Below are 16,802 nucleotides of genomic sequence, written 5' to 3'. Positions count from 1 at the left end.
CAGCGCCCCCTGCGGTAATGAACCTGCAGTACAATGAACGTCCGCTTGTCTGTAATTCTCTACGATGAACGAGCATGCAGTACTGCCTCCTGAAACATAGTGGGCGCTATGAACTCGGACAACCAGTTCCTCTTTTGCCTTCTTCTCCTTTGTTTTCATTGAACACGATGTAGATGGCCAACCAAAACTAACGTTGAACACCGATTTTCTAATTATTTTACATTAAAAAACGTAAAATCACGTCATCTTCAGGCAGAAGTTGTGTATTATTTTGCTAAATGGTCTTTAAATAGATATTAACATATACTATTGATATCAACACCTGAAACATGACTGCACGTGTTTGTCAGATCTCTGGGAAGGTTTTGTCGACCCACTGAGTTAGTTTACACATGGGCAGCTAACTCCCTGCTTGTCATCAAATGGTAGGAGAAAAACATCGGTATTGAATCTCTTGAGGCTTTAATTGTCATCATGTTGAAATCTAAAACCTTCATGAAGAAGACCCGGTCGGGTGGGGTGATGAAGATAGTTCGTGAGCATTACCTGAGAGATGATATTTGGTGCGGAAGCGAGATTTGCACTGAATGCAAACAGGAGTCCCCGGTGCTGCAGAGAGACCCGTCTATTGAGAGCAACCTGTGCTCTTATCCACATTATGTGATTCCTGACACTAATGTTGTGCTGCACCAGGTAAAAAAAAAAGAAGCAACGTCTCCCATTTAGTGTACTCAACCATAAAGGGTCCTGTAATTTTTCATACAGACCTGTGGCCTGAGTTGGTGTCTCCTATGAATTGTGATGATATAAACGTTCTCATTTAATGGTTATTGTGCTTTTAATATAGTAATGCATCTATATCATCTTCTTTGTGTCTTTATATGTTTATAATGTAATTATGATGACTAGCTGCAGTGGCGGTCTCACATAAAGGTAGCATATGGTGAATCCTTGATTCTAGGCCATTCTAATATCCTTTTTTAAAAATTCATGTTTACCATTTTTGTGTCCTGCAGATTGACGTCTTGGAAGACCCTGTGATTCGTAATGTGATAATCCTTCAGACTGTGCTACAGGAGGTACGCCACCGCAGTGCACCAGTCTATAAACGCCTGAAGGACATCATACATGAGCAAGAGAAACACTTCTACACCTTTACCAACGAACACCACAGGTACTGCATCACGACATCTTGAATGCACAATAGTGATATGTCGGAAAAACTAAAGCATGTAAAAGCAATTAGTGAAAATGTACATTGCCCAGATTGATGCACATTAAGTAATTCCTTGTATTCCCCTTCACACGAAGATCACCTTATTAGAACTCCCCTGTGATAAACATTTGTTTGTGAAAGGTATGACCGAAGTGTTTCCCCTTTTTGTCAATCTTACACATTCATCCTTATACTCTCTATTATTCCAGAGAGACATTCATTGAACGTGAGCCCGGAGAGAGCGCCAATGACCGCAACGACCGCGCGATCCGTGTGGCTGCAAAATGGTACGGCCAGCACCTGGAGAAGGCCGAGTCCGAAGCAGACGCACTCAAGGTGGTCCTCCTCACCAATGACCTAGGGAACAAGCAGAAGGCAGAGGAAAGCAGCTTGCTGGTGTACAGATGTAAGCCCTCTTTCTTAAGGGAAAGAAAATATCATGGGAAGCAGTATCAATTAGTTTCCACTCGCACTACATATTAACAATACATCTTGTTGTAAATTCTACCACAACTTGCTGAGGGTTAATCAACTACCATACTTGTTTTAGCAAGCAGAAGACATCTTCTAAGGCCTCCTCACTTTTTCCTATCGTACACTAGCATGCTTTCAAATGGCTTCAGCTTTGTCACAATCTTTTATTCTCTTATGTTGTAGGTGAAGAATACATCAAGAGTCTGATAGGGAACCCTGAGCTTGTGGATCGTCTGGCTTTGTCCAATGATGACAAGGTAAAACCATCTGTGCTATATACATGTAGAAATAAAAGCTATTTCGGTATGCATGATTTGTATCTGTAGCTCCTATTTACGCCACTGCCCTTTCTGTGTGCTTTTCACCTTGCATTACTTTGTTCTTCTTTCCCCTCTTAGCATGATATCACAAGCAGTAAGGTGTTATTCCCAGAGCACCTCCCCCTGTCCAGGATCCAAGCAGGAATTAAGAGCGGCACTTTCCTCCAGGGCACCTTTAGGGCCAGCAGGGACAACTATCTGGAGGCCACAGTCTTTGTTCAGGGAGAGGGTGAAGACAGCACAGAGGTGTGTGTCTGTAAATGTACAATGTTTGTCTGAACAATTATCCCAAATCTGTGTTTGAGTGAGAATTTGTCATGTTGTGATTTTCCATTTAGAGGAATTACTACAAGTTAATTGACTGTAAAAATAAATAAATAGGAAAGCAAATGTTTAAACCTCTGTACTTTTCCTTCATCTTTCTGCCAGGTTCTCATCCAAGGTCTTCAGAACCTCAACAGAGCAGTGTACCAAGATGTCGTTGCTGTGCAGCTGTACCCGCGCAATCAGTGGTTGGCCCCGTCCTCAGTCATGCTGCAGGATGAAGGCGCAGCAAAGGACGATAATGAGGAGGACAAAGAGGAGGAGGATGAGGAGAAATCAGTGAGTTTGGGTCTTTTTCTCCTTACATCTGGAGCTGTATGCTGCTACTTCTAGTGTTAGTGTCTGACTCAAATTCAGCAGGGTGTTCACTGGCATGAATGGACAGCATCAGGGTGCTGTGCTACACACAAATAATTGAATGACAACCCCAATGTGGTGTTTGTAGTTGCAGTGTCTTACTAACCTTTGTGTTCCTGTGTGTCTGAGCAGTTGAGGATATCCGCAGCTGAAGCAGCCAGGAAGCCCACAGGCAAAGTAGTGGGAATCATCAAAAGGAACTGGAGGCCATTCTGTGGCATGCTCAATCTCTCCCAGATCAAAGAGGTAAGTCTTGACTTCTCTCTCTATCCATGTGTCATTCACAGTTTATGTTTAGCTTGTTTTTAAAAAATGTCATAACTCTCTGTATACTGTGCAAACTGTCACCACTTCCTTGTTCTATCATCATCATTGACCATCTCTTTTCTTCCCTTTTTCTTACAGTCAACTCGCCATCTCTTCACCCCGGCAGACCGGCGTATCCCACGCATCCGCATTGAAACACGTCAGGCGGCCACGCTGGCAGGCCAGAGGATCATGGTGGCCATCGACGGCTGGCCCAAACACTCCAGATATCCCAATGTGAGTTGGAGCTTCTTCAGACTTAGTGGTCCGACATCTCCACTTGCCAAAGTTGGACAGAAAGTTACATATCTAGGCACGTAATTATAATTATATGTGAAAGAAAACCAAGTCAGTCCGTGTAGATAAATATTTAGTTTCTTCTTTGCTAGGGCCATTTTGTGCGCAGTCTGGGAAATGCAGGAGATAAGGAGACGGAGCAGATGGTGCTGCTGCTGGAGCATGACGTCCCCCATCAGGCCTTCTCTCAGGCTGTGCTCAGTTCCCTTCCCAAGATGCCATGGGCCATCACACCAGAGGTAATTGTAGCTTATCTAATCATTTATCACCCTGTGATTTGAAGGAACGTATGTTTAGGTCTGTGCATATATTAATGTTGATGTTTGTGCAACAGGACATGGTGAGGAGAGAGGACCTGAGGCATCTGTCAGTGTGCAGTGTGGATCCTCCTGGATGTACAGACATAGATGACGCCCTGCACTGTCGAGAGCTGGACAATGGAAACGTTGAGGTGCACATACTGGACGCATGCATTATAAAGTAGAACAAGCATCTGTGTTTGTATTTCATATGGGCCTAAAGTATTTTATTTGTTTGTTTGTAGGTGGGCGTCCACATTGCTGATGTAAGTCACTTCATCAGACCGTGTAACGCCATGGACAAGGAGGCTGCGAACCGTGGCACCACTGTCTACTTGTGTGGCAAAGTAAGGAAAAACACACACACTTGCATCGGTGTGTTTTCACAATATTAGAATATTGATAACAATCACATTGTTGGGTGGTGACGTTTGTTTGGGAAAAGTATGTGAGCAGGGAACCTGTTTACGATGTAGTAGACTATTTGATTTTTGTTCCATGCTGGCACAGCATTCCAATAATCTTTTTTTAAATCTTTAAATATATGCTCTGAGAAGATTGATATTGAAAGTTTATTCAAATATATATATATATATATATATATATATATATATATATATATATATATATATATATATACACACTGATAATAGTATATGAGTATATTTGAAAATTGATATTACCGTAACCACTAAATAGTTGATTTTAAAATAAATTTTTGACAAACTAAAATGATTTTTATGTTGTGTCCATCAGAGGATAGATATGGTTCCAGAGCTGCTCAGCTCCAATCTTTGTTCTCTACGCTCCAATGTGGAACGGTGAGGAGATAAAAACACTCAAACAATATTAAACATCATCAGTGCTCCTTCTTTTCACAAAGTATTTCAGTGAATAAACTGTTTTGCTGTTTTTTTTTAACCAGGCTGGCTTTCTCATGTATCTGGGAGATGAACCACAAGGCTGAAATCATTAAGACCCGGTTTACAAAAACTGTCATTAACTCCAAGGTATAGTACCAACGGATGGACGATGACAGAAAATATACTCAATGCTTTTGCATTTGATGTGTGAATAAAATGCACCGTGATACTACTACAATTACTATTATTAATACTACTACCATTACAGGGTCTAGATGTTTTCAAGTGTGATTTTTGTTCATCTATGTTTCCTTGTTTTAAAGGCGTCCTTGACCTATGCTGAGGCCCAGATGAGGATTGATGACACCACTAAGAACGATGACATCACCAAGAGCCTGCGAGGTCTCAACAAACTAGCCAAAGTCCTCAAGAGGCAGAGGATAGAGAAAGGGTAAAGACTGGCAGCTATGAGTGATAGAGGCTGAAGAATAGATTTACAAAATGAAGGAGGATGCATTATAATGCTATGGCCAGCAAATGCCATTGGTTTGTTATTATTGGTCTGTACTTTTCTCTGTTGTCTTAAAAATCAGGAAACATGCATTCCAATTGACTGACAACTTACAAAAAAAAAGGAATCAAAAGCACTGGCTGTATTTGACGAAGTGTGTTTTATGTTACATTTTATATCTTTCAGGGCGCTGACGCTGTCATCCTTAGAAGTCCGATTCCACATAGACAGTGAAACCCACGACCCCATTGACCTCCAGACCAAAGAACTCATGTAGGGATATATATCAAACTCAAAAGGGAGCTTTCTGCGGAATCCTTTTGGAAACCCCTTTTTCAACAAAAAATATTTGGAATGTTTTTTTTCAGGTGTTTTGGACATATGTATGTATATCAACTCATCTCTCGTTGATTAGGGAGACAAACTCTATGGTGGAGGAGTTCATGTTGCTGGCCAATATTTCAGTTGCCCAGAAGATTTACGATGAATTTCCAGACTGTGCTATGCTGAGGAAACATCCAGCACCGCCTCCATCTAACTACGACATCCTGCTCAAAGCTGCAAAGTCCAAGGTGAGTGGAGCTAGATGGTCAAAAATGCCCACATCTCAGGTTTGTTCAGTGATTCAAAAAGAAGTTAATGAAAATGGCATTTTGGTCTACTTATTAGTCTACACGTGAGCGGGAGCTTTTGAACTATCTGCTCCTGTGGGTAAAATGTCAGTAGACAAAGGTCAACTTGATCATGGCCTTCACGATAAAGCATTACCTAACATCCATGCTCGTTATTTCTACTATAAATACATATTTAAGGTTTCGACCCTGTGTTCCCTTTTCACTCCAGGATGTGGAGATCCACACAGATTCGGCGAAGGCGCTGGCTGACTCCCTCGACATGGCCAGAGTGGACGGCTTCCCGTACTTTAACACGCTACTGCGCATCTTGGCCACTCGCTGCATGATGCAGGCGGTCTATTTTTGTTCCGGCATGGACACCGACTTCCACCACTACGGCCTTGCTTCTGCCATTTATACACACTTCACGTCACCTATTAGGAGGTATGAAAACAATATGTTGGATTCTGCCTTTTTATAACAAAGATGTGCAGAACTGAGACACTACAACAGCACAGTTCCTACTAACCCCTCTTATGTATTCCATATTCTTTCTTTTTTTTCCCCTCCATCTGAACCTCCACCACCTCCTTTCTTCCCCCTCCCCCCTATTTATCTGCTCCTTTGCACAGGTACGCAGATATTATAGTTCACCGCCTGCTGGCAGTGGCCATAGAGGCAGACAGCACCTACCCAGACTTGATGGATAAACAAAAGCAGTCAGCCCTCTCTACCAACCTCAACTACAGACACAAAATGTCTCAGTATGCGCAGAGGGCATCTGTGGCCTTCCACACGCAGGTAAACGCATGTGGACACACTGGCTTCATTGCCCATGAAAAACCCACTGTCCTGAACCCAGACGTCAACCTCTGGTTCTGAATAGTGAAGCCAATGCGGAAATGTCCATCAAAGGGCGACTCCTCTGGTTGCAAAAATATGTCAAATTGTATCAAAGTCTCTAATGGCAATGACTCTACTTGTAACTTTATATTACTACCTCGGTAAACATGAGTTCATTGTCTCAATCGCTAGTTTTAATACGGCATTTAGTACATTTTAGTCCCCATTAGAGTAGACGATGAAGCAGGCTCTGCTGTGTAACACTTTGTTACAATGTCTTCCTCTGCGTTGGGTTGTACTTAGCTCCACCCACTCGTGTCACTTCTTGGTTGCAAAGAAAAACAAGATGGTGACGGCCAAAGTGCCAAACTTGTGGCTTCAAAACCGTAGTCCAGGAACCAAATGGTGACTTGTTTACAATCTATGCCTGAACCATCCTGATGAAGAATTATCCGTTCATTTTTCACCCCATGAGCCTTTGGAATTCAACAGACCCTTCACCGTGCTGCATAATTCACCGTCCTGCTTTAAATACAATTATCTCTTTCCAGTTGTTCTTCAAGAGCCGAGGCATACTGAACGAAGAGGGATTTGTTCTGTTTGTGAGGAAGAACGCAATCATCGTACTCATCCCAAAGTTTGGCCTGGAGGGAACGGTCTTTTTTGACGCCAAACACAAAGCGACCCCAAAACTTGTTTTTGATGAAGAGGTATGACGTTAATTTGGTTTATATAGCTGGTTAGATCAACACTGATAATCAGAAGATGCTGTGCTTCAAAGATCTCTTCTGTAAATGTTTTTTAGGGTCCCACTCTGAAAGTAGAGCAGCACACCTTCCACATATTTGACATGGTGAAGGTCACCATCAGCCTGGACGCCTCCAATATTCAGCACCAGAAGATCCGCATGTCTCTGATTGAGCCCGTGGTAAGGACTGTCAAACAACCAGTGGTACACAATTATGGCTACCTGTACGGCTTTAAATTTAGACAAAGATTTGTCTTCCCCAGCGTCAGTATTTAGGATTGGTTGAGGAAGGTCCACATGCTGTTTTCAGTTCGTTGAGAAATTGTTCAATTTACTCAACTAGCAGCCTTTTAAGTTACTGGTCTTTATTTCAGATTTCCGGTGTGAGTGTTCCAGCCCCAGTTGTTGAACCTCAGGCCAAGAAACCAAAACTGGACCGCTGACACAGAAAGCAGAGCGGCAATTCACCCGAACCACCAGCTGATCCTCCAGATCAAGACGTTGCATAAGTCTATAGGCGTTGACACTATAAACACTATGCCCGGTTATATTTTGAGCAACGGTGCCCATTTTAATAAATCAACCTGTGTGAAGCTGCACAGCTCTTTTTATGTGAAACACTTGTTGGTACATAGAGCAGTGTAACTTTTCGACAATGTAGTTACACATTAAATGTGTTTTATTTTTACTTATTAGTTTGTGTTTTATGTAAGCTCATGTGTGTCTGAATCTGTTTAAGTGGTTCATAATAGACATTGTCCACAGCAGTACTCAACTTACGGCATGTGATACAATCTTTATTCACCGTGTAGATGAATGATGCATTTTCTGTAATGTATACAAGAGTTCATAAAATAAAAAAATTAAATTGTTGATTGTTTTAAATAAAAAAAGAGCCAGGGATGGACTTTTAATGTTTTTTCATTTTATTTTCAAAATATGAAAGTGTTTATTATCTGGCTCCTGGCCTCCTGTCATATTGCAAAAGGGGCCCCCCAGCAATGCAGGTTGAGTATCCCTGGTCCACACGTGTTCACATACCAGAGTTATTTAGCCATTAAGTCAAGATACACATAATACATTGTGGAAACTATCAACTCAAAAACAATGTCTTAAGCCAGACAAAGAATTCAAGTTAATTTAATGCAATAACGATCCAGCCAATGCTTCCAAGTATATTTGAATAAAAACGACAAATGGCTCAATCAGCTCTTGATTTGCTAGTGGCATTATTCATTGTGTCTTATTCAGGAATAAATATTCTAACAATCCAAATAAGATTCACAAGTAACCCGTGTTCACATTTCTTACTCGTACAATAAAAGAACATCTCTAATCATATAAAAATCATGATAAACTGTTTTATAAAAAGATAAATACAGTACAAATCCGATGTCATCTGAAAATCAGGATCCATCGGGTTGCTCATGTCAGCGCCAAGTAAAAAAAAAAATGAAATGATGACCTTAGCATCAATACAGCATTCAAGGAGGTTATTGTTGTGCAAATTTGATACAGAATGATAACAAAAATAATGTCCTTCCCCCGTTATCACACCAGTAAACCGTTCTGGATCCAACAGAACTGTTTACTGATAATCTTAGCTTTTCAGTGTCTTACAGTGGGACTAAGATAGGCTATGGGCTTGTCTTCTCCCTTCCTACCGGTGATAAAACGTACTATGTTAGAGCATTTGCTCTCAGTATGACAACTTGAACTTCAAACCTTAAAAAAACACCAAATAACCAATTGTGAAACCCCTCGGTTCAAACTGACCGCAAAAACCTGAACCAAATCAATGCTTCAAACCATAGTGTAAACTTTGCTGTATTTGGTTGCAAAACTAATCATCTTAAGCTTCCACTGGAAGAGGTGTCCCTTTAAAATGCATCCATCAGATGGCTCAGTGGTGAGGATAAAATACCTGGAAAATAAGAAACTCACTTTTAGTGACATAAAAAAGGTTTTTTTTTTTTTAACACCTCGGAGCACAACACTGTTTGCATGATAATTTCAGGAATGTATTTTAAATAAGTGCTGATACTGCATTAGATCTAAAGACATAAACTCAAGTAACCCCCCGTTTGTGTGTAAAGGTTAACTTACCTTTACTTTAGTGTGTCGAGTGAGTTGGAAGGCGTCTTCTGCCAGGTTTGAATTGAAGGACTCTTTGCCGTGACAGTCGGAGCTGAGGCCATCTATAAGACTGGCAGTGCCTGCTGAGGTAGTGTTGTACCCGCTGTCCACCTGAATGCACATGGAAAGCAGTCCATATTTAGTTAGACAAACATCTCTACATGAAATGACAAATGAGAATTCATTCATTTAAGAGTAACTTAAATATGTCGTGAAACAAAGCAGCTCTTAGTTTTGCCCGGATGAAACTGTTCACACGAACCTGCATGCTAGAATCATAGCGTATGCTGCTTCCCTCTGCCAGAAGAGATACAAACATACGAGAGCCTTCTGTTGCTGAAACATTGCCCATACGAGAGCTGGTCAGCTGTGACGAAAGCCTGGCACCTTCCTCCTCTTCTTCCTCCAACCTCCCTTCTGTCTCTGCCTCCTTGCCCTCCTCCATTTTCACAGGTTCCATAGGGTCCAAGCTAACTCTCTCAGTGTCAGCGTGGTGTGCGTCGCGGGGCAGGGGTGAAGGTGAATCTAACTCCATTGGGGGGAGAGAAGATGAGGAAGAGGAGGAAGAAGATGGCGAGGAGAAGGGGAGTTGGTGCTCAGCCTCCTGATTGTCTTGAAGATTAGGGTTAAGGATCGGGGAGATGAGGGGAGGGGAGGCCCAGCAGCGGACTCTGGGCCGGGGCTTGGGTCGGGCATTGTGCTGGGACTCGTTGTGGCAATGGAGCAGGTGTGGGGAGCAGCTACGAATGGGAGAGCAACCCTCGACAAATGGGCTCTCGTTGCAAGGAGTGACATTTTTACCCAGTGGAGTAAAATTGCTTGGCTGCTTCCTCTCAGCTAAAGAAAGAACATAGATTCACATTTAGTTTTGAGAGAAACTTAGAAACATTACCTCAGTGTCTATTTAAAAAAAAAAATGTAAATGGTGGTGAAACAATTCTGCCTTATTCCGTATGCATGACGAAACATAGTCTACCTGAGCATATGGGTGTGCGTTCTGCATGTGCAACAATAGGTGAAATGGTGGGCGAGACGAAGCCAGCAGGAGACGACCTATCGGGGAACAGAGGACTGGTGATGCTGCCGAGGCTGCAGTCGCGGAAGCAGCCATGCTGGATGGGACTGGACGAGAACTGACCCTACAGTAAAGAGACATTTTTGTTCGACAGAGCAAGTGTTAAATCAATAAACAGCTTGATCAAAATACAAGAAAAAAGACATTAACTCCTTGCTAAAAATCACCTTCAGACAAAATGTTAGTTAGATACTCAAGTGCTGAAAAGATAAGTCAGTAAACAGAACATGGATTCTGGAAATAATTATCATTTGCATCCCATACACATTTCCACTCACCGTAGAGAGAGTCGGAGCCGGCGTGCCACAGGACAAAGGGGAGGAAAGGTTAGACGATATCGCATCTCCCTCAGAACCTGCGACCCGTCCTACAGCTCCCTCTGCTCGGTTTAGAGAGAGCCTATCCTCTGTGATATGGCTTCTCTCTGGGCTTGGTGGGCTGGAGCTGTCAGAGCCGCTGTAAACACCCTGACCATCGAGGAAGAGTTTCCGTCTTAAGGAGGAGGAACTGAGACTCTCCTGCACAGCATCACATGCTTCATGGTAGGAGTAATAATCCCCTGAGATGGAAAAACATGGTGACTTGATAGGAAAATACTGACTCTCTGATTTTATTGTAATGGCGTTTATTAGTGGCTTACCCAGTACTTTCTCCAAATCAAAAGCCAAGGGTAATGAAAGAATGGTTTGACAAGCAACTGTAAAAGAAACAGAATAAAAAGGTAAATCAAAAACCAAGTAAGAAGTTTGTAGAAAGTTATATCAAAATCCTCTAAAAAAACACACCGACCTGATGTTTTTTCTGGCTCTTCTACAATCATTGAAGACTTAGAACCTAAAAGACACAATACAATACAAAACCACAGGGATGAAAATGTGACTATAAAAAGACTTTAGTCTTTAAAAGTAACATAAAAAGATAAACTTACTTTTCATATACATCTGAGGGCCTCTACGGGTGTCCGGTGCTGCCCAGGGCGAGGGCACAATGGCTCCTTTGGTGAAAAACTTGATTGGGAGACAGACAATTTTACATATTTACTAAATGAATCCATAAATCATCAATATATTAACTTCTCTATCCAATGGGATTTGCTTGAATAGGATTATCATACCTGCTCAATAGCATTCTGTCGCTTTTCCTCAATGTCAGAATCCATCCTAGATGGGTAGAGGAAAGACACACACCAGTAAATGACTGTTTTCTGTTTTGTCACAATGTCATTTATAATATCTGCACATCGAATGTGACTTCTGTGTTTCAGAACATACCTTGTCTGGCTCAGGTAAAAAGACTGTCGCTGGATGTCCTCTGGGTCTATGTGCACTGGGAGAAGACTGGACATTTCATCAATAGACCAGTTAAACTTAGGTGGAGTCTGAGGGAGAAACAGAGCAGGAAGTGAAGAAAAGACTAGTTGTTTTGCTCCATCAGTAGAGCAAAAAACTTGTGGACATATCACCTGTTTAGATATTTGCATTAAGAGATGTGTGACAAAGCAGGCCACATAGTAGTAGGGCTACATAGTTGAGGTTATGGGTGTGAGGTGTTCAAACTGACCGCTTTACAAGGCTTGGACTTGAAGACAGATGGGCTTGGCACCAGGGTCTCACGGAGGTGGTGGTAGTCATTGGGACTTTCAAATGGATTTCTTATTGAAGGCCTGCCTGGAGTCTCTGGAGTGATCTGCAACGTTAGCTCAACCCGGTCCCCCATCTTTAGATGAAATACTCTAGTCTGCATGAAGGAAAAGTACATTTTAGACATATAAATGACACTCAAAAGACAGCTTTCATTTTGTACATGTTGTTGTATTTTTGTTAAATTAACGTTCTTTAAAGTTACATTACTTCCCCTGTTACTATCGCGGTAGCTTTCAAGGGAAGCCGTTAGCTCGTTTAGAAGGAATTTGGTTACACGATCCCTCCTGTCGTCTTTCGTAACAACACACCACTTTAGTGAAATGTGAAAGCTACATATTCATATTTGTTAACGATAAAAAACGATATGTAATGTCGGTACTTACAACTGTTAATGAGCCAGGACTTTGAACACCCAGCTAACAAATGTCATTGAGCAGTCGGCAAACAATCGTCAGGGAGATTTCAAACCAACGTTTATTTCAATTTCGCCCATAAGGTCCGCTGGCCAATAGAAACGTTGCAGGAAGCTCGTGGAAACCAATCATCGAAGACATGTCGTCACTTCCTGCTACAGTTTATTGCGGTAGCTTAACAGGCAAGTTAGCTAACTAGCTGCTAATACAGACCCTTAATGATAGTGCTTTTCATTTTTTGCTAGCTCATATCTAAAATGAATGCGACACGTTTAACGTCTGGCTCACATATTTAAAAAAAAACGTAATCTTATATCGCGTAAGATACCTCAAGTCTTATTTATTAGCCACCTGCTAGCAAGCAAAGCTAACGGGATTCAGTCTCACGTTATACGATGGCAAGTGCAGCAAATGCAAACCTCAACGCAGTCCGGGAGACCATGGACGGTACATATATATATATTACATCATAAACATGCAGTAGTTTGTGTATTTGTAAAATAACTCGACACATAACACGTTTGTTTGCTAACCCCTAGCTTGCTTGTAATCGTATTAATAACAAAATGCATCGGACGTGAAGCAGTCAAGTTGTATATTGTGACAAGAAAATGAACATAAATAATGTTTGTGTAACTCAACGCGTCGCCTGCTTCCTCCAACAGTGCTACTTGAGATCTCCAGGTTGCTGAACACAGGGTTGGACATGGAGTCTCTGTCGATATGTGTGAGACTGTGTGAGCAAGGCATCAACCCAGAAGCTTTGTCTGCAGTCATCAAAGAACTGCGTAAAGCTTCTGAAACACTCAAGGTACACAACCAGGCTCCCAAAGAGCTGACTTCATTTTAATAACATTAGCATTATTAATGAGAACATGTTGTGGACTTTGAATGAGGGTTAAGTCCCAGTCTTGTTTACTAACATCCGTAACCGCTGATCAATACTTATTTTTAAGGAATCGCGTCTAATGCCAAAGTGAAATTACCACTCCTCATTGTAATGGCTTACAATTTGTGTCTAACCAACAGTCTAACAACTTCCTGAATTTGCAATTATATAACAGTGAGAAGAACTGAAAAGAATGTGTAACCAGTGTCTAGTGAATTGTTTGGTAATTATTATAAATACATGTATTGCATGTGATAGATAATCGAAACAGTCATACATTTTCTGTTGATCAATTAATCAAGCAATAATACAAGTACTTATTCAGATGTTAAATTTATGTAATTAAGAAAAGCCAACACCAGTGCTAAAAGCAAGTGTAGTGTTAGACTGAACATTGAGACGCCTACAGCTGCTGTCTATCATGCTTTCGGTATTGCAACCTAGACGTCTTCTAAAATGCAAAATTGTTCATAGAGCTGTTCAATAAAACGATACAGAAAATATGTCCGCCAACATTCTGCCATGCCATTAATACAGCGGTAACTCTCTCTGTGTATATATTGCATTTCTATGATTTTTGCACTAATGTGATTAGGTATCAGAGTCTGAAAAAAGTAAATTATGATCATATTTCAGAAATGTATCCTTTGCACATAACGCAGGTGTAATTTAATTTAATTTAAAAAAAACCAATATAGTTATCTCATAATTAATCATGGTAATGCATCACTGCCACTTGTATTTATTTTCTCTTTCAGGCTCCTGAAAACTGCACTAACTGAAGTTGCAGCCTGATCACCACAGTTTGAACTTGAATGGGATCATGATGCCCCGTTCCTGGATCTGTAACTACGATGGGCTCTCCAGCCAATCACATCTGCTTGTGTGTTGGCACTCTGTCCTCTGCGCCTCCGTGGTGACTAACTAACTGTTCCTGTTCTGTGCTTTGACTTGTCCTGAGTTTTGTGTGGTGGAGGTATCAACGCCAGTCCTCTTCCTAAACACAAATCTTCTCCCGACATGAGGGCATGCTCAGCCATTCTGCTTCAGATTTGCTTGCAAGTTTCTCCTCCGGCCATTTGTAAAGTGGAAGATCAGAGTGGTTTTAGCATTGACATCCTGCCTTAATTTAAGAGCATACTTACAATGTATGATATTTAGCTTGTGTTGCACTTTCCATGAGGAAATGTTTTTATGATGTCTTGAAATATCATTTGCTATGAATTGTTTATTTTTATTTTGTGTAAACATAATGTATTTTTTTCGACTTAATCCTTTTGATATTTCCATTGTCTGCTTAAGCATCAATGATGGCTCAAAGTCTAAATTAAAATGTTACAGTCAACAACCACAAGGTGGTGTTGTGTCATTCTTATTCTTATCCGAGGTGTTTATTAGGCGTTAGGTTTTAACTGTTTACACGATTATAGTTTCCCTGATGTTTGAGAGCAGTTAATACTGAGATTTTATCGGGTACTTTTTAAATAATATTTTCCTTATTTATTCACCATGATGTCTTTTTTTTCCTCTGCTGCCTTGATCCCATTGTAGAATATAACAAAGCATTTTTCCCCAGTGATGTAATTCTTAATGGCTTTCAAATGAGTCTTGACATTTTCTGAAGGATTGTGCAAAGGAAATGATCTTTCCTGTAACACTAGGTAAAAGGGAGAAAGATACAAACACAGAGCATGCAGAGGTGATCACATCAACATGTCCAAAAGAGAAGACATGAAAAAGGGTCATTCTGTACAGCAGGATGTTCCGTTGAACTTAAATCATACCCTTTATGTCTTTCCACACAAAAAAAAAGAATTTGAGATTTATTGCAAAGTTGACAAAATAAACCTGTCTTTGATCAACCAGAAATGAAGCCCCTACATCATGTGTCTATCCACAGAGCATTGTTTTGTTTCTCCACCGTTTGTGAAATAGCTCTATTCATCTTCGAGACGAGGGAAAATGCTGAGAGCACAGAACTTTCCTCCACAGGCCAATATACAGGCTAGAAGCAACCTCTCATCCTAAAGGGTAGCTTTTGAGTGTGTGTGTGTGTGTGTGTGTGTGCGTGCGTGTCCTCTACGTGTGTGAGAGTTTAGGTCTTCATGCAGTGCGGTAGATGTCTACAAATGAGTAGCCCCCAAGCCATCTGACAGTCACGCCTCACCCCTCACAGGCCCACCACAGAGAAAGCAAGCGAGCGAGCTGGAGAGTGTGCGAGTGTGTGTAAGCATTTCTGTCTTCTCCTGCTTTGTCTCGCCATCTTGACTGACAGGCTGTGAGTCTAAATCTCTGTACCGCTGCTTTGATCTCTTAACACAGTATCTCTGTGTTCCTCAATACCAGCATCGTGTTAGCCAACTATGAGAGGCATACAGATACGGCGCAGTGGCTCTCCTTGATCGCTCATGAGCCTAAACAACCCCTGGCCTCCATGGGGGGGGGGCTGTACGAGATGTTGATGGAGGGAGACCCACATTGAGACTCTTTTGCTTTTACAAAGAGTTATGCATGGCTTGATTGGCTACTGTGGGCGTGGGATTCAGGATTCATTTCTCTCTGTTTGATGTGTTTGAAGGGTTTCTCCTGATCCCTGCCAGATACTTTGATCTCTATAAAACAAAATATTCTCAAATCCCATAGTCCTGGCTGAGAGATTAGCGTCCATATATGCATAAACATCTAAGAGGTGTTCAACTAGGCCACTGGTCAGGTCACATGACTGTATAAACTTAAGCAGGTCCTCACATCTGAACTTCTAAAGGTGTTTATGTTTGCATGTCTGATAATTATCCAGGCTGAAGATTATTTTCTGATAAATGAGGGCAGTCTCATTTAAAAGTGAAAGATTACAGTTCAGGTGTGCTCAATGGATATTACAAAAATAATTAGACCGGACTGATTAGAAGTTTCTTATGCATAACGAAAGATGGTCTGTTGATGTTTGTACAAAACTAAATTACAAACATAGTGTCTCATGAAAACAACTCCAGTGTAGAATAGAAGGAGAGTTTAACCAAAAGTCACAGATCTCTATGTGCACAGTTATATTTAGGTTACTAATTACCGTTGGCCATAAACAGGTAGGTCTAATGGTCTCCCAGCAGAGGCAAGCCTTTGTTTGTTATGTCCATTTCACTGCAAATTATATGATAATTTCATGGCTAGAATGTTAGGTTTTAAGACTGATGAGTTCTTCTGTTTGGATGTACAAAAACAACTTGAGTGGTGTTTTAGGAAGGAAACTTTTTCAATTGTTCTGACAAAATATCTCAGAAGTTATAAACTTGGCTGACAGATGTTTCACCGCTGAAAATATATGTTTGGTGTTTAATAAATCCATGTGGCTGGAAACTTATATGTGCATGACACACAAATAATATTTACTCATGTGTCAAGTACTTGTCCTTTACTTTAATTTTTTTACTGTTAACTTTACCACATTTATACGACAGTTGTAGTTATTTCGCTGCT

General features: G+C 41.1%; 3 protein-coding genes across 3 annotated transcripts; 2 read left to right on the top strand and 1 right to left on the bottom strand.

Annotated features, from left to right (window-relative positions):
- Positions 1–6: 6 nt before the first annotated feature.
- Positions 7–8,086, top strand: dis3 (DIS3 exosome endoribonuclease and 3'-5' exoribonuclease). Its single transcript, XM_034551422.1, has 21 exons — positions 7–693; positions 1,017–1,174; positions 1,426–1,622; positions 1,874–1,947; positions 2,089–2,256; positions 2,440–2,613; positions 2,824–2,937; positions 3,097–3,234; positions 3,387–3,533; positions 3,629–3,745; positions 3,839–3,940; positions 4,350–4,414; positions 4,519–4,603; positions 4,780–4,907; positions 5,154–5,240; positions 5,383–5,539; positions 5,811–6,025; positions 6,214–6,382; positions 6,976–7,134; positions 7,230–7,352; positions 7,547–8,086. The coding sequence occupies exons 1-21, from the start codon at positions 475–477 to the stop codon at positions 7,613–7,615; spliced, it is 2,865 nt and encodes a 954-aa protein (XP_034407313.1). The 5' UTR covers positions 7–474; the 3' UTR covers positions 7,616–8,086.
- bora (bora aurora kinase A activator) lies at positions 8,077–12,587 on the bottom strand. The gene is made up of 12 exons (XM_034551425.1): positions 12,410–12,587; positions 11,944–12,120; positions 11,655–11,761; positions 11,498–11,543; positions 11,312–11,390; positions 11,173–11,217; positions 11,024–11,080; positions 10,662–10,942; positions 10,285–10,447; positions 9,571–10,145; positions 9,279–9,419; positions 8,077–9,096 (listed from the first exon to the last, which is right to left on the bottom strand). Exons 2-12 carry the CDS (start codon positions 12,097–12,099, stop codon positions 9,076–9,078), a joined length of 1,671 nt encoding a protein of 556 aa, XP_034407316.1. The 5' UTR covers positions 12,100–12,120; positions 12,410–12,587; the 3' UTR covers positions 8,077–9,075.
- Positions 12,588–12,589: 2 nt separating this feature from the next.
- On the top strand, positions 12,590–14,682 carry mzt1 (mitotic spindle organizing protein 1). Its single transcript, XM_034551426.1, has 3 exons — positions 12,590–12,886; positions 13,105–13,250; positions 14,087–14,682. The coding sequence occupies exons 1-3, from the start codon at positions 12,835–12,837 to the stop codon at positions 14,108–14,110; spliced, it is 222 nt and encodes a 73-aa protein (XP_034407317.1). The 5' UTR covers positions 12,590–12,834; the 3' UTR covers positions 14,111–14,682.
- Positions 14,683–16,802: the final 2,120 nt, after the last annotated feature.

Source organism: Cyclopterus lumpus, chromosome 15 (genome assembly GCF_009769545.1).
Source record: "Cyclopterus lumpus isolate fCycLum1 chromosome 15, fCycLum1.pri, whole genome shotgun sequence".
Lineage (NCBI taxonomy): Eukaryota > Metazoa > Chordata > Actinopteri > Perciformes > Cyclopteridae > Cyclopterus > Cyclopterus lumpus.
This window is presented reverse-complemented; position numbering and strand designations above follow the sequence as displayed.

What these genes read in the sequence shown, in the direction of transcription:
- bora (XM_034551425.1), bottom strand. Translation starts at nt 12,099, where the DNA reads ATGGGGGACCGGGTTGAGCTAACGTTGCAGATCACTCCAGAGACTCCA. An exon ending in AGAGCCAGAAAAAACATCAG is followed by an intron (nt 11,081 to 11,172) that starts GTCGGTGTGTTT and finishes TTTCTTTTACAG; the next exon opens with TTGCTTGTCAAACCATTCTT. An exon ending in GCTATGATTCTAGCATGCAG is followed by an intron (nt 9,420 to 9,570) that starts GTTCGTGTGAAC and finishes ATGTGCATTCAG; the next exon opens with GTGGACAGCGGGTACAACAC.
- mzt1 (XM_034551426.1), top strand. Translation starts at nt 12,835, where the DNA reads ATGGCAAGTGCAGCAAATGCAAACCTCAACGCAGTCCGGGAGACCATG. An exon ending in AGTCCGGGAGACCATGGACG is followed by an intron (nt 12,887 to 13,104) that starts GTACATATATAT and finishes TTCCTCCAACAG; the next exon opens with TGCTACTTGAGATCTCCAGG. An exon ending in AAGCTTCTGAAACACTCAAG is followed by an intron (nt 13,251 to 14,086) that starts GTACACAACCAG and finishes TTTCTCTTTCAG; the next exon opens with GCTCCTGAAAACTGCACTAA.
- dis3 (XM_034551422.1), top strand. Translation starts at nt 475, where the DNA reads ATGTTGAAATCTAAAACCTTCATGAAGAAGACCCGGTCGGGTGGGGTG. An exon ending in TGGACAATGGAAACGTTGAG is followed by an intron (nt 3,746 to 3,838) that starts GTGCACATACTG and finishes GTTTGTTTGTAG; the next exon opens with GTGGGCGTCCACATTGCTGA. An exon ending in TTCACGTCACCTATTAGGAG is followed by an intron (nt 6,026 to 6,213) that starts GTATGAAAACAA and finishes TCCTTTGCACAG; the next exon opens with GTACGCAGATATTATAGTTC.